This window comes from Salmo trutta, chromosome 3 (assembly GCF_901001165.1).
Source record: "Salmo trutta chromosome 3, fSalTru1.1, whole genome shotgun sequence".
In the NCBI taxonomy this organism is placed as follows: domain Eukaryota; kingdom Metazoa; phylum Chordata; class Actinopteri; order Salmoniformes; family Salmonidae; genus Salmo; species Salmo trutta.
In genome coordinates this window covers 70,911,004-70,932,184 of record NC_042959.1, presented here as the reverse complement: position 1 = coordinate 70,932,184, position 21,181 = coordinate 70,911,004, and the positions used below count along the sequence as shown (strand labels likewise).

At 41.6% G+C, this 21,181-nt stretch overlaps 1 protein-coding gene and 1 long non-coding RNA gene across 7 annotated transcripts in view; one reads left to right on the top strand and one right to left on the bottom strand.

Annotated features, from left to right (window-relative positions):
• Positions 1 to 21,181, bottom strand: part of LOC115186729 (uncharacterized) — a 79,569-nt gene that overhangs the window by 48,981 nt on the left and 9,407 nt on the right. For 4 of the 6 annotated variants that reach the window (XR_003875870.1, XR_003875876.1, XR_003875871.1 and 1 more), the window contains 6 exons: positions 16,353 to 16,495; positions 15,861 to 15,989; positions 15,428 to 15,455; positions 13,259 to 13,303; positions 10,806 to 10,932; positions 8,324 to 10,581 (listed from right to left, as the gene is read on the bottom strand). Coding sequence is in view for 2 of the 6 variants with exons in the window: in XM_029746263.1 (XP_029602123.1) it covers positions 10,443 to 10,581; positions 10,806 to 10,932; positions 13,259 to 13,303; positions 15,428 to 15,455; positions 15,861 to 15,989; positions 16,353 to 16,495 (611 nt within the window). In the remaining 4 variants the exon portion in view is untranslated. Of the gene's footprint in view, positions 1 to 8,323; positions 10,582 to 10,805; positions 10,933 to 13,258; positions 13,304 to 15,427; positions 15,456 to 15,860; positions 15,990 to 16,352; positions 16,540 to 21,181 lie in introns of those variants that run through there. The other 2 variants (XM_029746255.1, XR_003875882.1) reach the window with 2 other exon arrangements.
• LOC115186764 (uncharacterized) lies at positions 1,000 to 2,192 on the top strand. The gene is made up of 4 exons (XR_003875890.1): positions 1,000 to 1,175; positions 1,511 to 1,798; positions 1,902 to 1,929; positions 2,121 to 2,192. It is a non-coding gene; the product is annotated as an uncharacterized LOC115186764 (long non-coding RNA).

Genomic DNA, 21,181 nt, shown 5'->3' with positions numbered 1-21,181 from the left:
TATTTCATAAATTTGGGAGGAATGTGCTTATTTTGTAACTGACCATTCATTCCATTTTAATTCCAATAAAAAATGTAAACAAAGCTACCAACAGATAACACACGCGTACTAGACAAGATCACCTAGCCATTGAATGGACCAAAATAGACTCCTACGTGGAGGCAGATTTGTACCTTACAGTAGCAGGTACCATGCTAGTACCAAGCAAGTGAATCCAAGTCTATGGGGGGAACCCCATCATCTGGTCCAATCAAGCACGAGCCGGTTTGAAAGCAAGGGTTTGCCTTCTTTTGGGTGGAAACAGAGTTACAGTATATAGGCCTAGTGGAGCGTATGTGTCAAGACTTCCGCCGAAGTCGGTCCCTCTCCTTGTTCGGGCGGCGTTCGGCGGTCGACGTCACCGGTCTTCTAGCCCTCACCGATCCACTTTTAATTTTCCATTTGTTTTGTCCTTGTCTTACACACCTGGTTTCAATTCCCCAATTACTTGTTCATTATATAACCCACTGTTCCTCCATGTTTGTTTGTTTGTTAGTGATTTCGTATCTGTTTATGAATGCGCACGTAAGGCTGGTTACACTGGGTTATGTTAAACCCTTATTTGTATTTCGTGTTAGTTTGTGCCGTGGCTTTTTGGGTCGCCAAATAAAAGGCTTCGTTTTGCTACCAACTATCTGCTCTCCTGCGCCTGACTTCTTACAGCCTTTCACGCATACCATTACAGTATGAGAGTAACTCTCAGACACAATTCAAGCATATTGATAGTATGTTCAACCACTTGCCCCAATATCCTCCCAACACAACACTCACATTCCACAAACAATTTAGTCTGCTGTTTAGTTTTTTTACATGCTGCATCTCTCCAACAATGCACAGACACATTGTGCCTGTGTGTGTGTGTGTGTGGTGAGATTTCCAGGTTTGATTTAGCTTTCGCAATAGCCTAACTGATGCAACTGACTAAATTAAATGTTGTGATTGATGGAGTGAAGTTGTAACTTGAGTTCTCTCTCTTTCACACAGTCCTAGTGGGGTGTCTGCCGCCTGTTGTAGGCACTCACAACATTAACTGTAAGGTGATCCAACATCCTAACCATAAAACGACCTATGACCTCCATGAACTACCTTAATCTCCGCCTTCGGCCAATTGCGAGGCCCAAAGGTTGGATGAAAACGTGAGTGACAGCAGAAGCTACTTACAATATGACGACTCATTAAGGAGTTACATCTGTTGGTACAAATTGAAATAAAAGTCATTGTAACCCTGGTTCTAAAGAGCTTCAGCCTTCTGCTCCAGCCCAGCACACACATCGCCCATCTGGTTCAACTAATCATGGTCTTGATGAGTAATGCAGTGTGTTAGTGCTGAGCTTGAACAAAAGCCTGCACACCCAGTAGTTATTTAGTACCAGGAGTTGGGAAACACTGAACTTCAGTACTTTATGTTAAACCTCTGACTTATGTTGTCTATTTTACTTTATTTACATGACTGTTCTTGCCAATGACAAAGAGATGGACGAAAACCGTACTTTGGCTCAGACCAGTCACTCCATCACTATCTTAGGCTGCCTGGACAGACTGACCTACTCAGTGGACTGCACACAGCGTGTGGTATGTTGCTGTTACTGATATGGTTACTCTAGTGTGTCTGTTGGATCTGATGAAGCACGGACATGGTTTAAGATACACCAATAAGATCATGTATGTGTCTGTCTATGTTGTAGTGTGTGTCTACACCCCAGTTTTTAACATGTTACCTACTTCATCAGGAAGGACAGGGAAGGAAGGGATATGTCATGTGAGTGTTGGTATAAATCCTGACATGTTCAATCAGGACATCTACTAGAATGTTCTCTTTCTCTCTATGTCCCTCTTTTCAACCTGTTTTTTCTCTCTTACAGGCACCATTTTGCGAGGTGCATTGCCTCAGTGAGTAAATACACACACACACAAACAAAGAACAATGCTGCTAGAGGTTGTTGTATGAATGAGTGACAGGATGTGACAGGGGAAGTTTGTCACTGTTGACAGACAGTATTAGCAGCAGTACTTTTATTGTGGTTTGACAGACAAATGACTGATTCATTACTTTTTATATTGTATTCTCCTGCTAACTGCAGTAATGGACCTTACAAACCTGCCACCAATCTTCACGGCAATGACCATGTCCCCATCAATCAAGGTTAGAGTAATACCTTTCAATCTGACACGGCTTGTTTTACTGTAGCCAATTGGACTGCGCACGTTGAACCCAGTTCAAAGAAAACACCCAGCTCTTTCAATCTATTTTACGAGAGAGAGAGAGAGAGAGAGAGAGAGAGAGAGAGAGAGAGAGAGAGAGAGAGAGAGAGAGAGAGAGAGAGAGATTCTTCTTACCAAACCACATGACCTTTGTTTTGGATGTGTTCAGAACAAGGTTAAGGGTAGAGAAAGCCTGTTCGACACTAAGAAAGCTTTGTTGTAGAGCATTTAACACAAAATCTGGAGAGCGGCCAGCTGAGTATAAGACTGTATCATCTGCATATAAATGGATGAGAGAGATTCCTACTGCCTGAACTATGTTGTTGATGTAAATTGAGAAGAGCTTGGGGCCTAGGATTGAGCCTTGGGGTACTCCCTTGGTGACAGGCAGTGGCTGAGACAGCAGATTTTCTGTCTTTATACACTGCACTCTTTGAGAGAAGTAGTTAGCAAACCAGCCCAAAGACCCCTCAGAGACACCAATACTCCTTAGTCGGCCCACAAGAATGGAATGGTCTACCATATCAAAAGCTTTGACCGAGTCAATAAAAATAGCAGCACAATATTGCTTAGAATCAAGGGCAATGGTGACATCATTGAGGACCTTTAAGGTTGCAGTGACACATCCATAACCTGAGCGGAAACCAGATTGCATACCCGAGAGAATACTATAGACGTCAAGAAAGCCAGTCAGTTGATAATTGACAAGTTTTTCCAACACTTTTGATAAACAGGGTAAAATAGAAATAGACCTGTAACAGTTAGGATCAACTTGATCTCCCCCTTTAAATAAAGAACGAACCGTGGCTGCCTTCCAAGCAATTGGAACCTCCCCAGAAAGGAGAGACAGGTTAAAAAGGTTGGAGATAGGCTTGGCGACGATAGGGGCAGCAACCTTAAAGAAGAAAAGGTCTAAACCATCTGACCCAGATGTTTTTTTGGGGTCAAGTTTAAGGAGCTCCTTTAGCACCTGGGACTCAGTGACTGCCTGCAGGGAGAAACTTTGTAACGGGGCAGGGGAAAAAGATTGAGAAGCATCGGGGATAGTCGCATTAGAAGGGGTGGGAGATGAGGAAATGTTGGTTGGGCCAGGAGGCATGGCTGAGTCAAGTAGGAATCCTGACTTAATGAAGTGGTGATTAAAGAGCTCAGCCATGTGCTTCTTGTCAGTAAGAACCACATCATCAACATTAAGGGACATGGGCAGCTGTGAGGAAGAGGGTTTATTCTCCAGGTCTCCAGAACTTCTTGGGGTTAGACTTACAGAGAGAGAGAGAACTGCTCCTTAAAGTAACTAACTTTGGCCTTCCGGATAGCCTGAGTGCATTTATTTCTCATTTGCCTGAATTATAGCCAGTCAGCTTGAGTATGTGTATGCCTAGCCTTTCCCCAAATGCAATTCTTGAGGTGGAGTAACTCTTCAAGATCACGGTCGAACCAGGGGCTGAACCTGTTTTTAATTCTCATTTTCGTTATGGAGCATGTTTGTTAACAATACCACTGAAAATATCAAAAAAGAAGGTCCAAGCGTCTTCGATAGAGGGGATGAAGCTGATTCTACACCAAGCTGATTCTATATCGAGGCCAGGTCATGAAGGAAGTCAAGCGTCTATGACAAATCAGGACAGGTTGTTTCACTGAGCAGCCATTACGAACACAGGCTGTAAAACAGTGATCACTAAGGTCATTACAGAAAACACCAGACTGATACCTATCAGGATTATTTGTGAGAGTAGCCTTTTCTGGGTGTTTGGAGTCATACCTTGTGGGATACCTTGAGGGTGTACACTGAGTGCACAAAACATTCGGTACACCTGCTCTTTCCATGACATAAACAGGATGTTTTAATACCAGCTGTTAAGCATGTGAGCAAAGCAAACAGAAATGAGTGTTATACACATGATTCATGATTAAATAAAACCTGTGTCAAGCAGGTTACATTTCTGATAACAGGCCTATAGAGAGTCTCAAGCCTCAGTTTGTAACAAAGACACCTGGCCGTGTGACTCATCCGAAGCCTCTGCGTCCTGTATGACACAACTAACTTCCTCAATAAGGAAGTTACATTAGTACAGGCAGTTATCACAGTTAGACATCAAGAGTCAACTCTCTCTCCCCCTTCCCTTATGATATCATACTGGCAGGTAGGCTACACCACTATTCTTTAGAATCATCAGTAATTCTGAGAAATCATGTAACTGTACTGAAATACCAACGAAGACAACTAATCTAGGCTGACTGTATTGAAAGGTGGTGCCACTTCAACCCAGTGACCAACTTTAGGTTAACCACAGGTTATTCAACAATTACCCCAATTATTTTGTTAACACTTTATTTGGATAGTCTCAAGTAGATGGCTTGTAGATGTTCAATAACTGTCAACAACATTTAAACTAACTATCCACTAACCCTACCTAGCCTTAACCCTCATCCTAACCTAACCCCAGCTTATACCCAGTTTTGGCAGTAAGCCAGTACATACAGGGGTCAGATAATACACATAAACCAATGGATACATTTAAAGCATGGCTCTTAAATTATATATAAATAACACAGTCTGAGTACAGTACTGTCACAAATTAATTTAATCAATCAAGGGAAAACAGACTAAACCAACAAGACACAGAAAGACGTTTTAATAGAAGCAGGATGTTTTAATAGAAGATTGAAACATTAATAAACACAGTCAGTAGCATTCATAATGAAATTAAAGAAAAAGAGCCATTTGAGGCCATGTTGTTATGTCAGAAGCCTATCAATGTGTTATATATCCTGTCAGGATTTCTACAACAGCAGTTCAAACACATGATTCACCACCAGACCCTATTTCTATCATCATTTTAACTTCCCCTGCCTTGCACATCTAATACACTCTTAACTGACATTTTAGTAATTTAACAGGCACTCTTATCCAGTACAACTTACAGTAGCAATTAGAGTTAAGCATCTTGCTCAATGGCACATAGACAGATTTTTCACTTATTCAGCTCAGGAAATTGATCCAATGATCTTCCATTTTCCGACCCAATGCTCTTACCCAAGTGTGAGGTAGCCTAGTGGTTAAGGCCCACACACATTCACACTTTGGTTTCTTCTGCATTGTCCACATTAACTGAGATACACTGACCCCTTCACTTTCCACGTTTTGTTACGTTACAGCCTTATTCTAAAATGAATGAATGTGTTTTTCCCCCTCATCAATCTACATAATGACAAAGCAAAAACAGGTATTTAACTTTTTTTGCATATGTATTAAAAATAAAAAACAGAAATATACTTTTACATAAGTATTCAGACACTTTACTCAGTACTTTCTTGAAGCACCTTTGGCAGCAATGACAGCCTTGAGTCTTGGGTATTACTAGGGATGGGTACCGAAACTACTGCTACATAAACGTTATCATGCACATTTTATCTCACCAACCGTTTCTAATTTGCAATAAGATGAAGACATTCGTCTATGATGCATTTTCGCTATTCCCAATCCAGAAGAGAGATCTCTCTGGCGCGGAGCCTGTGTCTCTCACACGGTACAGCAGACTCAGCACCCTGCTCTTAATTAGTGACGATGGCGGAGAGAGCTAAACCTTAAAGTGTGGTTACACTTCACCGGAGTCGATGCTGACAAAGCTCGTTGCCACAGGTGCAACAAGACTTTTGCTTGTAAGGGCGGAAACACGAGCAATCTGTCCAAACATCTTTCGAAAGTGCATCATGTACAGGCAGAGAAATGCAGTTTGACTGCCTAGCGCGTAGTTCATCTCTCGTTGCCCGATCTACGTTAGGTATGTATGCTAGCAGCCTAGAGCCCACACACGGAGTTAACTCAATGATGCGAATATGGGTTCATGATCAAAAGGAACCATTAGCCAGCTGATTGTTTAGCTATGGGTGCGTTCATGAATTCAATCACCCATTTGAAGATTTTGCTATTTTTTTGTTAAAGTTGCAACTACAATGACCCAACCCACTCCTCCCTTTAATACCGTTGGTCCAAGCCAAAGACAAGCCCAAAGCTCCTTCACGCTGGCAGCTAGTGGGAAGATGTCTGAGGAGAGGGTGAATGAGTGCCACATAGCCGTGACCAAGTTCATAGTGAAAGGCCTACACCCCTTTGCAACAGTGGAGTCCAAGGGCTTTAGGTAACAGTCTGTCAGTATATATATTGAGTTGTATTCATTTTTAGGATATAGTAGTATAAAAGGCTTGTATGTTAGTCCCATCACGCCACAATACAATACACAACAACACAATAATTCAATAACTATAATTCAACACATGAAAACAACAGTTGAAGTCGGAAGTTTACATACACTTAGGTTGGAGTCATTAAAACTTGTTTTTCAACCACTCCACAAATTTCTTGTTAACAAACTATAGTTTTGGCAAGTCGGTTAGGACATCTACTTTGTGCATGACACAAGTCATTTTTCCAACAACTGTTTACAGACAGATTATTTCACTTATAATTCACTCTATCACAATTCCAGTGGGTCAGAAGTTTACATACACTAAGTTGACTGTGCCTTTAAACAGCTTGGAATATTCCAGAAAATGATGTCATAGCTTTAGAAGCTTCTGTTAGGCTAATTGACATCATTTGAGTCAATTGGAGGTGTACCTGTGGATGTATTTCAAGGCCTACCTTCAAACTCAGTGACTCTGCTTGACATCATGGGAAAATCAAAAGAAATCAGCCAAGACCTCAGAAAAAAATTGTAGACCTCCACAAGTCTGTTTCATCCTTGGGAGCAATTTCCAAATGCCTGAAGGTGCCACGTTCATCTGTACAAACAATAGTACGCAAGTATAAACACCATAGGACCACACAGCCGTCATACCGCTCAGGAAGGGACGCGTTCTGTCTCCTAGAGATGAACGTACTTTGGTGCAAAAAGTGCAAATCAATCCCAGAACAACAGCAAAGGACCTTGTGAAGATGCTGGAGGAAACAGGTACAAAAGTATGTATATCCACAGTAAAACGAGTCTTATATCGACATAACCTGAAAGGCCGCTCAGCAAGGAAGAAGCCACTGCTCCAAAACCACCGTAAAAAGCCAGACTACGGTTTGCAACTGCACATGGGGACATGGATCATAGTTTTTGGAGAAATGTCCTCTGGTCTGATGAAACAAAAATAGAACTGTTTGGCCACAATGACCATCGTTATGTTTGGAGGAAAAAGGGGGATGCTTGCAAGCCGAAGAACACCATCCCAACCGTGAAGCACGGGGGTGGCAGCATCATGTTGTGGGGGTGCTTTGCTGCAGGAGGGACTGGTGCACTTCACAAAATAGATGGCATCATGAGGAAGGAAAATTATGTGGATATATTGAAGCAACATCTCACGACATCAGTCAGGAAGTTAAATCTACCCGAAACGTTTGACCCAAGTTAAACAATTTAAAGGCAATGCTACCAAATACCAATTGAGTGTATGTAAACTTCTGACCCACTGGGAATGTGATGAAAGAAATAAAAGCTGAAATAAATCATTCTCTCTACTATTATTCTGACATTTCACATTCTTAAAATAAAGTGGTGATCCTAACTGACCTAAAACAGGGAATTGTTACTAGGATTAAATGTCAGGAATTGTGAAAAACTGAGTTTAAATGTATTTGGCTAAGGTGTATGTAAACTTCCAACTTCAACTGTATATACCTAGATATTGCTACAATTGATTATACTTAATATAGTGTATTTTAAGATATATTTATATAAAATACATTGAACGACTAGTCTATTCTCTTCATAATAAGCATTTCCATTAAGTGAACATGGTAACATGGCACCTGACAAGCTAGGTTACATTTTGCCCAGATTGCTTAAACTTATAAAATCCTCTACAGGGGCTAGTAAAGGGGGTAATGCCAAGGGATAGGAGTTGGAGGATTTGAAAGGGCATGCCAGAGTGCCAGAGGGGAAGGCAAGAGAGAAGTTATATCTGTTGTAACATTACACCAGGAGAGAAGTTATACATGTTGTAACATTACACCAGGAGAGACGTTATACATGTTGTAACATTACAACAGGAGAGAAGTTATACATGTTGTAACATTACACCAGGAGAGAAGTTATACATGTTGTAACATTACACCAGGAGAGAAGTTATACATGTTGTAACATTACACCAGGAGAGAAGTTATACATGTTGTAACATTACACCAGGAGAGAAGTTATACATGTTGTAACATTACACCAGGAGAGAAGTTATACATGTTGTAACATTACACCAGGAGAGAAGTTATACATGTTGTAACATTACACCAGGAGAGACGTTATACATGTTGTAACATTACACCAGGAGAGAAGTTATACATGTTGTAACATTACACCAGGAGAGAAGTTATATCTGTTGTAACATTACACCAGGAGAGAAGTTATACATGTTGTAACATTACACCAGGAGAGAAGTTATACATGTTGTAACATTACACCAGGAGAGAAGTTATACATGTTGTAACATTACACCAGGAGAGAAGTTATACATGTTGTAACATTACACCAGGAGAGAAGTTATACATGTTGTAACATTACACCAGGAGAGAAGTTATACATGTTGTAACATTACACCAGGAGAGAAGTTATACATGTTGTGACATTACACCAGGAGAGACGTTATACATGTTGTAACATTACACCAGGAGAGAAGTTATACATGTTGTAACATTACACCAGGAGAGAAGTTATACATGTTGTAACATTACACCAGGAGAGAAGTTATACATGTTGTAACATTACACCAGGAGAGAAGTTATACATGTTGTAACATTACACCAGGAGAGAAGTTATACATGTTGTAACATTACAACAGGAGAGAAGTTATACATGTTGTAACATTACACCAGGAGAGAAGTTATACATGTTGTAACATTACACCAGGAGAGAAGTTATACATGTTGTAGAATTACACTAACAAGTACGATGAGTGACCCAGAGGAAAAGGCCTAAGGAATGTAGTGAAAGGGAATGGTGTCTGTGTACACTACTCAATTTGCAAGGGAGTGGACAGAGATAGGAATTTCTCTGTGTGTGTGTGAGAGAGCTTCTGAGCCAAGACCCTCATTAGCTTCCACAGCAAGAGATCAACACGTTCTCATAATGTAAAACAACAGCCACCTCATAGTCCAAGCACATTAAAATGATTTAAAAATACCTAAAAACATTCAATTCATAAGAGACTGGTGTGTGTGCGTGTGAGCATGTGTGTGGGTAAGGACAAGACGGGGAGAAGCTTCTGCAGTGTAACTGGGCATAACCCCTCACTGTACACTCCCTGGTGTATCTGTAATAAGAGTTTCCCAGCTTCCACAGTGGGTTAGCTTATTCTCTTTAGTGTAGGGGGTCATTTAGAGGGCTACTTCCCTCCACAGTTACACACATATATATATAATTCATAATAAAATATATAGAAGTAGGCTCTATAACCATATATCACACCATTTTATAATTCAGAATATTATTATATGGAACAGCATTTAATTTCAGTAATAGTTGAGCTATTATTCAGTATATTCAATCACATATCAATGGAATGTGTCATATAGAAATATATTGTTGTAATATTTAAATCATATCTAATATTAGAAACTGGGCGGGTTCAAGCCCTGAATGTTGATTGGCTGACAGCCGTGGTATATCAGACAGTATACCATTGGTATGACAAAACATGCATTTTTACTGATCTAACTAGTTTATAATAGCAATAACGAACCTCGGGGGTTTGTGGTATATGGCCAATATACCATGGCTAAGGGCTCTATACAGGAACTCTGCGTTGCAACGTGCATAAGAAAATCCCTTAACCTTAACCTTGGTATATTTGCCATATATCACACCCCCTCTGGCCTTATTGCTTAAATAACAACTCTACAAGTAGAGAGAAAATAATATATGAAACATAAACCCATCCCAGCAATAGCAGAGCTATACACACCTTACCCTAGAGCCAGTGTAACGCTTCTTATTATTCTTCTGTGAATGGAAGTCTATGGGAACAGCTAGCATGCTGTTCCCATACACTTCTAGTCATTGTGCTAACACTAGTTAGATAAGGCTCGCAAAACTACCTAGGACTTCCTTTATACTGGACGTAGAAACATAAAATGGTATTCACAAGTTCATCTGACTCCCAAACTATCCCTTTAAGTGACCAGGTTTGCTGGGTGAGAACCTTTTCTCATTTGCAATGGTCTGTCAGTCACACTCTCTCGCTCTCTCTCTCTGCTTCACAGCGGAGTACTTGACTTTGGGAGCAGGGTGGCTCTGGGGCTTCTCTGGGTCAGGAGAGGGTTCTTCGTGCTCCCCTTCACCCAACGTCCAAGAAACACGCACTCTAGAAAAGACAGAAATACTCCACTCAGATACATAATACAAAATACTGAGTTATTGAAGATATACACATATAAAACTCTTCTCAACACATCAATAGAACATAAAACATTGAATACATCATCCAATCTTCTTAATTAAACATCTTCAGACTTTCACCATCTCCTGAATGAACACTACAACCCCGAGTTTCAGTTCCAGTACATCCCCTCTAATGAGGATGCTTACCGGTGAATGTGGATCTTGTAGCAAATAAGGAGAACCAGGATGATGATGACGACAGCAGCTGATATCCCAAAGGCAAGCCCAAATGTTATCCCTGATACACACCAATCACCAAAACATCTCTTGTGCTCTGTTGAAGAGGAGGAGAGGAGGGAGGGCAGATCAGCATCAAACACCCTGCCACATTGTATTTCTCTAATCTTATGCAATGTTATTTTTACCAGTATGTTTTGGAATTTTCAAACTTGTAATGTTATTGTATGGAAGGTGTTAAACTGGTTTATTTATAATTACAGTAGTGTTACTACAGTATCATTGGTAGTTAACTAAGTGCTGCCATTGTAAAAGAGCCACTCAGTCCAGGCCTATCAAAGTTTATATAACGGGTATGTCTAATCCTGAATGCTGATTGGTTAAACCGCATTCCAGGCAGTGTCTATTCCACAAGTTACCACCGGCTAAGTCTATGACGTTAAAATACCTATTTACTCCGTTTCATCTAACTGCGCAATCCACTATCTCATCAGCCCACCCAAGCAATTTATAAACTTGATCTCCACTATAAAGTGCATCTAGACCAGTGGTTCTTAACCTGGGTTCGATCGAACCCCAGGGGTTCGGTGAGTCAGTCTCAGGGGTTCGGCGGAGGTCAAGACACACACCCGACTCATATGATTCGTGATGACACGCCCCGCTTGGCCATCATTGGCTGCAGGTGATCACGCAACATCGCTTGGCCTATCTGTGCTGCAGGGAATTTGGCGCGCTCAGTAGTCGAATTGTGACTGTCGTGATGGTACGTCGTGTGATTTCTTTCTTAATATTTTAATCCCTTCATACTAACTATGTCGAGCAAAAAAAGAAAGTGGTCGGACGAATATGTACAATATGGATTCACATGTATAACGGAACGTGATGAGAGTCAGCGTCCTAACTGCATGATTTGCAATGCCAAGTTGAGCAATTCTAGTCTAGCACCGGCAAAACTAAGAGAACACTTCCTTAAGCTGCATGGAGATGGACAATACAAGAACACAACGCTCGCTGAATTCAAGGTGAAGAGAGCCATTTTTCCAACTAAGAAGGGTTCGGTGAATGCGCATATGAAACTGGTGGGGGTCAATACCTCCAACAAGGTTAAGAACCACTGATCTAGACATTATCTCACATTTCTTTTAGAGTAACATTTAGTTGTTATTTTCTATGGTAGAGTGGTCAGGGCGTGACAGGGGGTGGTTTTGTGTTTGTTCTGTTTTCTATTACTATGTTGTAGTTCTAGTTTGTCTATTTCTAGGTTGGTGTTTATTCGGTTGACCTTCAATTGGAGGCAGCTGGTCCTCGTTGCCTCTAATTGGAGGTCATATTTATTAGAGGTGTTTCTGCATGTTGTTTGTGGGTAATTATCCTTTGAGTAGTGTGTTTTTTCCCCTCTCTGCGTCACGGTTTGTTGTTTTGGTATTTCAAGTTTTCACAAATATAATAAATATGTGGAACACAAACGCTGCATCTTGGGCCGCTCCTTATAACAGCCGTGACAGTATAAACCTTGCTGTCGGGCTCTCCGACATTTGCAACATTGTTTCAATATTCAAATTCGATCTCTGTCCCATAGTAATGAACGTGTCGGGAGGAGACAGACAGACAAGCAGTGTTTCTCAGCCAGTCGAAATCATGAATCAGCTGAAATAATTTTTATGGATATACTGTATCCAGAAATGTAAATTGAAAAAGGTCAAATGAAACGAAGAGCAGCTAGTTTGCCGTCTTTCCAGCTTCAGTTTGAAGTGATTGTGTTAGCTAGCTCCTCTGAACAACAGTGTCCTGACAAGAGAGCACATTTTCTATGCCAGGCGAAATCGTGCCGCATTAGCTCATTGTTATGGATGTATCCAAATAAAATGTCACTAGAAAACAGCTTAAACAAATGCAAATGCAGCTACTTTGCTGTTATTCAGGCTGCACTTTTTGACGTGATCAAGTTAGCCGTACCGTAGTTGGCTAGCTAGCAAGCAAGGGATAAGAACGTTGCCAGCCAGTATGGTAATGTAACATTTAGAACGAACGACTGGGTCACGTCCATAGATACAGAACAAAAAAACTGAACGACTGGGTTGCGTCTCTGGCAACCGAACCGATAGACCAAAGTACCACTCGGCTTGGGTAGCAACCCTAGATTTGTGTCGGGACTATATGATGAAATAGTATGTAATTATGACTTCGTCTCGGGCCTAACACCCGTGCCAAAATATCCTCCAAACACCAGCTTCTCTGGCATTATTACTTAAATATGCCTGCTATTACTGTTGCCAAGCGAATCAATAAACCCTCTGAATCAAGTAGACATTGGATAACAAAGGAATGTATTCAGACAGTTATAGTATACAGTAGTAAAAGTGGAAGATTACTGGAGCCATAGCAACAATACCAAGATCTCTCAAGCTACTGTGAGTCATCACCTGGTTCAATGGGTTCCTGGTCGAATGGCTTCACAATACAGTTACCTAGAGAAGTTCAAAAGACACACTGTTCTAGTTGGTAAAAAAAACCCAGCAAGCCTTGAGACTAGCGCACGCACACACACACCGTTGCACATGTCAATTACATGCAGTTTCAGGTTATTGGTGTAATTACATAGAACACAGTAAGAACATTAGTAACTAACTTGAAATGTACACCGTGGTTGCAGTGAATCATTCTTAGAAAGACAAACAGTACATTCAGAAAGTATTCAAACCCCTTTACTTTTTCCACATTTTGTTACGCTGCAGCCTTATTCTGAAATTGTTTTTTCCCCTCAATCTACACACAACAACCCATAATGACAAAGCAAAAACAAGTTTAGACATTTTTGCAATTGTATACAAAAAAAACTGAAATATGACATTTACATAAGTATTCAGACCCTTTACTCAGTACTTTGTTGAAGGACCTTTGGCAGAGATTACAGCATCAAGTCTTCTTGGGTATGACGCTACAAGCTTGGCACATCTGTATTCGGGGAGTTTCTCCCATTCTTCTCTGCAGATCCTCTCAAGCTATGTCAGGTTGGATGAGAGCGTTGTTGCACAGCTATTTTCTAGTCTCTGCAGATGTTAGATTGGGTTCAAGTCCGGGCTCTGGCTGGGCCACATAAGGACATACAGAGACTTGTCCCGAAGCCACTCCTGCGTTGTCTTGGCTGTGTGCTTAGGGTCGTTGTCCTGTTGAAAGTGAACCTTTTCCCCAGTCTGAGGTCCTGACCTCTCTGGAGCAGGTTCTCATCAAGGATATCTCTGTACATCTTTCCCTCAATCCTGACTAGTCTCCCTGCCACTAAAAAACATCCCCACAGCATGCTACCACCACCATGCTTCACCGTAGGGATGGTGCCAGGTTTCCTCCAGATGTGACGCTTGGCATTCTGGCTAAAGAGTTTAATCTTGCTTTCATCAGACCAGAGAATCTTGGTTTCTCATGGTCAGAGTCCTTCAGGTGCCTTTTGGCAAATTTCAAGTGGGTTGTCATGTGCCTTTTACTGAGGAGTGGCTTCCGTCTGGCCACTACCATAAAGACCTGATCGGTGGAGTGCTGCAGAGATGGTTGTTCTTCTGGAAGGTTCTCCCATCTACACAGAGGAACTCTGGAGCTCTGTCAGAGTGACCATCGGGTTTCTTGGTCACCTTCTCCCCAGATTGCTCAGTTTGGCTGGGTGGCCAGCTCTAGGAAGAGTCCAAACTTGGTTTCAAACTTTTTTCAATTTAAGAATGATGGTGGCCACTGTGCTCTTGGGGACCTTCAAAGTTGCAGACATTTTTTGGTACCCTTCCTTCCACAGATCTGTGCCTTGACACAATCCTGTCTCGGAGCTCTATGGACAACAACGTTATATAGACAGGTGTGTGTCTTTCCAAATCATGTCCAACCATTGAATTTACCACAGGTGGACTCCAATCAAGTTGTAGAAACATCTCAAGGATGATTAATGGAAACAAGATGCACTTGAGCTCAATTTCAAGTCTCATAGCAAAGGGTCTGAATACTTATGTAAATAAGGTATCTGTTTTTTAAATATTTAATACATTTGCACACATTTCTAAAAACCTGTTTTCGCTTTGTCATTATGGGGTATAATGACAAAGGAAAACCCGATAAGAGATCGATAAGGAAAAACATTTTAGAATAAGGCTGTAACGTAAAATGAATGCACTGTACGGGATGTTATTCTGCTCAGATGTTGCCGACGCCTGCCTGATCTTACAACACCTGGATAGGTACTTTATGTATCAGTTAGCAACATCACATATGTTTGGCAATCTGGTGCCCGTCTGCACAGTCAATGACTTGGCACGGAACCATTGGTTGATGCATGCGACGTCTGAGCAGGAGAACGAGACCCTAGGTTGAGTTCCTGCCCGGCGAGATGAGCAGGCATTGCATCAACCAATGGTTGCGTGCCACATCATTGACTGTGCTGTCTGGCATTAGATGGCTATATCATATAATGTGATTAGCTGATAGGTATTTAACATATCTAGGTGTTGTAAGATCTGACATGCATCAGCAATGTAATCGGGCAGGAACACCACCTAACTCATTACCTCGGTACTCGTGATTTGACAATAAAACTGTAAAATGAAATCACTCACTAAGGGACTCTACTTCCCGATTTGAATTCTATAAGAGATGGAGAAAGAAGGTTAACAGAAGGCAGAGAGAGGAAAGGATCAGTCTGCTCTAGACATCCTGAACATGTCTGGTCATGTCTGCACTCTCCCCTAAAATTGTAATGAATAAAGAATATCCAGCTGCTATGTTCTATGTGCTCATGACACTGATAGCCAGTGTGAATTTGTGGTGAGTATTCTGGCAAAAAATGGCAACTGTGCATTACCCAACTACACAGGTGTTGCATGATGTGAGCTTGCCTTTATAAAGCACTTTAAGACCCAGTGACAGCTACATCATGTGTATGCAAATGCAATCCATAATCATGATCTTTATTTTCATGTTGTCCCAACACATACAGTAACCATACAGTAACAGCAGGGTTGTAGTGGAGGGTAAATATATTCTACGCACCATTTTATTATGTGTACATTCCTCTAAGTACTTCAGTCTGTCCATGCAGCCTATGGTGGTAATAGATTGACTGGTCTGAACCACAACACGATCTTTGTCAATCTCTTTGTTGTTTGTGAGAACAGTGCCCTAAATAAAATTTAAAAAACAGAAAATTGTTGCCACAGCTTAGCATAAGTCACTGGTCACAGACCCGGGTCCAGGATGGCTACAGAAATGCACCTGATTCAACTACTCATCAAGACCTTGATTAGTTGTATCAGGTGTGTTAGTGCTGGGCTGGAACTAAAGCCTGCATATGCTGTAGTTCTCCAGGACCGGATCTGGTGACCACTGCTGTGAAAGAATACAGTGACACATCTACCAGTTGCCTCATCACCAGGTCCAACATGAAAGTAGAACTGCACAGCATGTACTGGAGTGTCATTCAGACAATGTTGATCCCAGCTATACAGATGTAGCTTCCAAATAAGCAATCATATGGTCACTCACATTTACATCCAACCACTGTGTTACACAGGTTGATGGCGATCCTGGCAGGGGCTCTGAGAGTTGATAGGTCGTTGTACCGTTGGCATGTACAGCGTTACAGCCAACGGACTGGGCGCTGACACAGCTACCCAGCTGAGACACCACTGTGAAAGCAAGGGAACTCTCTTTTAACTTGACACAGCATGGACTGTAGAATCAGAAAGAGACAAGACATTTAAAAGATGTTATATTACAGGAGTGTATAACATCTGTCCACAAACACCCCAGATGTATTGTACTACGTCAAATGAAAAGGTGGGGAAAACTGGTGTGTGCGGTTTCACAAATCAGTGAAAGGATTTGACAAGTAGGATATACTGCTCCATTGTTTTGCAATGACACTGCTGCATTTACACTCACACCTCGCTCTACCTCGAGGGGATTTAGACGGATGAAGACAGACAGACAGATGAAGACAGACAGACATTGACAGAATACATCAAGTGAATCATCCAAATCCTCCAAACTGCGATATTAGAGCACGAGTGGACGAATTTGCCATATTCCATCAGTCCGTATTAATAATACATTTAGACAAAAATAAAACTATAAAAAAACATAACAATTCAACTAGGTTTAAAACATGCTCGCATAACATGATAAAACATGATCCCATAACATGATAAAACATGCTCCCATAACATGATAAAACATGATCCCATAACATGATAAAACATGATCCCATAACATGATAAAACATGCTCCCATAACATGATAAAACATGATCCCATAACATGATAAAACATGACCCATAACATGATAAAACATGACCCATAACATGATAAAACATGATCCCATAACATGATAAAACATGATCCCATAACATGATAAAACATGATCCCATAACATGATAAAACATGCTCCCATAACATGATAAAACATGATCCCATAACATGATAAAACATGCTCCCATAACATGATAAAACATGATCGCATAACATGATAAAACATGAACGCATGATGTATTAAGGCTACTCTTCTTTCCCATAATCCTCCCAAATCTCCACATTGCAAGATTGTGGAACATGAGTAAAAAAGCCTACATAGGACGATTGGGGCGATGCACTACACATGAAATAACGCAAAACACTTTTTTTGAAACAGCACACTTACTGTTGGTTTATATAACTATTACTTTAGCCTACTTGATATAGGTAAGGTTACTTACAGAACATGCAAACCAATTTCATTGACACCATCCGTATGACACAGCTAATCCAACAACCAGAGTAGTTCAACATTCGGGGCGGTCTGAGAGACTGAACGGATTGAACGCGTTTTGTAGTTTTAGCGTTTCATACTGTAGGCCAGATTTTATGTGACACCGTTTTAATCGTAAAATCTTGAGTAAATGAATCTGCCCACTTCCCTGTTTCCTCGTCACTAACATGATAGTTCATATCAGAGCCATATAAGGCTGACTTTGTGGGCAATTGTCTACAGACACAGTGGTATAGTCAACGGGTGTTGATAAAACACAACAGCAACCAGGCTACACTAACAGCACTGCACAAAGCAGCAGCATCACCCATGCTAATCTAGCAATACTCAACTCTCAACACAGAGAGGGCAACCACAGCAGCTCAACATAACACAATACAATACAACATCACAGCTCTCGGGAGAACAAATGCTGTGTGTCAACACTACATGGCTGTATGTTCCACCTGTTCTTACACTGGATGATGTACGGTCCATTCCTTGACAGGTGTCTGGTCTTGTCTTTCTGACCCAGAAAGGTACATATTTCCCACACCCTCCCAATAACCTTCTATATAGACCGAAATGTCCTTCCTATAATAAGGAATCCTTCCTATTTCCAGACTCCAGCAGATAAACCGAAAACAGAACACACTATCCAAACCACAGTAATGCACTCCCACAATGATAGTAGTACACAAACACCACAAATCATACATGTCATGATGAGGCGAAACCTTTTCCTCAGTCAGTTCATTGTGCAACACAAACCAAGTCCCTCAGCTCAGTGACAGAATTCCCCCTCCTTCATACTCACACACCGGCTGTGAAGTGTGGGGCAAGGTAATCTCGGTTAACCCAGAACTAAAACCAAAGTGTAATTTGGTCAATCTGAGCTCACTGTGACAGGTTGAAGGGAGGACTATGTAGGCTAGAGGCAAAACTGTATTTGTATCTGTTAATAGCTGAAAATCATCTTATTCCTAGCATCAGAAACAGTCAAAGCGTCATATCAAACCCACAGCCCTCATCACAGCAGACACGCTTCCTCTCTCTCATTCTATTGTAGAAGTATTTGACTACTTCAATAGTGAGCTGGCAGGAGTACTGCCTTTCTTATCAGTACATTCTTTTCTAAAGGTGTTTGTCATGTCTGCCCATATGCCTTGTACTGGATGGAGCTGCAGTATACTGTGGTATGATCTATCTTTCTGGTCTGGTAATCAGTATTGAATGGCACACCCATCCCCTCCCAACAACACCTGCCTCTCAATATGGAACATTCTTCAACAGGAAGGGAGACCTTCAGCAGAAAGACTCAATCCCTTATCTATATCATCCCTGTAGCACTACTGCAGTCAGTAAACGTACAAGCAGTAAGAGTACGTAATCCATGAACAGCCATAAGAGATACCACCTTTAGGTGAAGTGGTCTGTCACAGAGATTGCTAGTTGTATCTCCATGGTCTGTCAACTGTAAAAATGTAGTGAGAGAGCGAGAGATTTGGGTGAAAGGTGTGGTGGTTCATTTCTGCATTACCAAATGAGGAGAGTCAAACTTCACACACCAGTCAGAGTTATACTTAAACTACATCTTTAATAATAAGAGCTTTGCAATAGCATTGACTTTCAATGATTCCCTATTTCTAATGAACCGTTGAGAGTGACAACACAAAAGTACAAAGATCTTTTATAGCCAAGATACACCCCTCTCAACCTACATGATGAACAACAGATACATAGAATGGTCACAAGGTTAAGATTTATATGAAAGATATCTATAATACATAGCAGACAGCATCTGCTATGTCAACAGTTTTCATTGTATAGACCAGTGTCTGGCCCTCCTACTCCAAACTGGAACCGTCTCTCCCTGGTACGGTATAGAACTGAACCATTAGCTCATCCAATGGCATAACTCAATTGTCAACTCTAGATACTCCCATCTCAAGTAAAACCCCTTCTTGACCCCTCTCCTGGACAAGCTCACTGAGGGGAGTGAGTCTCTTGGTCATACACTATCCCAAGATAAGTGTAACATCAGAGGGGACATACAATGGTTACATACACTGCCATACACCTTCCCCCAATGCCAAAGGAGGAAGTGACCTGTGCACAGACATTGTGGAGACAAGTAATTGGTTCCCCATTAATCACGCAATCCCTTCACATGGTTTAAGAATAGGTAAAGACACATTCACATATGAAGACAATGTTCCATCCTGTCCTCTTCCCTTTCTGATATTCTGCATAGCACCAGAGACATATAAAAAACAAGTCTGACCTCTCCCCTCTCTGGGCCCCAACGGACTGAGCCCCAGCTGAGAGAAGAAGTGCAACTGCCAACACCAGAGTCCAAAGGGATACATTCTAATAACAAGTATATGACATAAGCATATTATGCAGATAAGACATCTTAATGATCTATGTTACCCAACTTATTCTGATTCATCCGCCACAAAGGTCACAATGTAGACACACACACACACACGGTTAGTGTCCGGTCTACATGACACCTTCCTGCTCTTTGGATGCATGATGTCATGAAGTTGAAACTAGTATTTAACAATGAATGTACAAAACCACACATGTCCTTTCGATATAACGTACCTGAAGCACAAAAGGTAAACTCTTACAGATTAGTCAGAACAAGACTATAAGAAACCCTACTCAACCAAAAACCTATCGACTACTGTCAGTCAGTTGATCCACAGGAGGCAGTAGTCAGGAGAATGGTGAAGGCAGGAGTAGAACACAGGAGGCTATAGACAGGAGAATGGTGAAGGCAGGAGTAGAACACAGTAGTCTGGAGAATGGTGAAGGCAGGAGTAGAACACAGTAGTCTGGAGAATGGTGAAGGCAGGAGTAGAACACAGGAGGCAGTAGTCTGGAGAATGGTGAAGGCAGGAGTAGAACACAGGAGGCTGTAGTCAGGAGAATGGTGAAGGCAGGAGTAGAACACAGTAGTCTGGAGAATGGTGAAGGCAGGAGTAGAACACAGTAGTCTGGAGAATGGTGAAGGCAGGAGTAGAACACAGGAGGCAGTAGTCAGGAGAATGGTGAAGGCAGGAGTAGAACACCGGAGGCAGTCGTCAGGAGAATGGTGAAGGCAGGAGTAGAACACAGGAGGCAGTAGTCAGGAGAATGTTGAAGGCAGGAGTAGAACACAGGAGGCAGTAGTCTGGAGAATGGTGAAGGCAGGAGTAGAACACAGGAGGCAGTAGTCTGGAGAATGGTGAAGGCAGGAGTAGAACACAGTAGTCTGGAGAATGGTGAAGGCAGGAGTAGAACACAGGAGGCAGTAGTCTGGAGAATGGTGAAGGCAGGAGTAGAACACAGGAGGCTGTAGTCAGGAGAATGGTGAAGGCAGGAGTAGAACACAGTAGTCTGGAGAATGGTGAAGGCAGGAGTAGAACACAGTAGTCTGGAGAATGGTGAAGGCAGGAGTAGAACACAGGAGGCAGTAGTCTGGAGAATGGTGAAGGCAGGAGTAGAACACAGGAGGCAGTAGTCTGGAGAATGGTGAAGGCAGGAGTAGAACACAGTAGTCTGGAGAATGGTGAAGGCAGGAGAAGAACACAGGAGGCAGT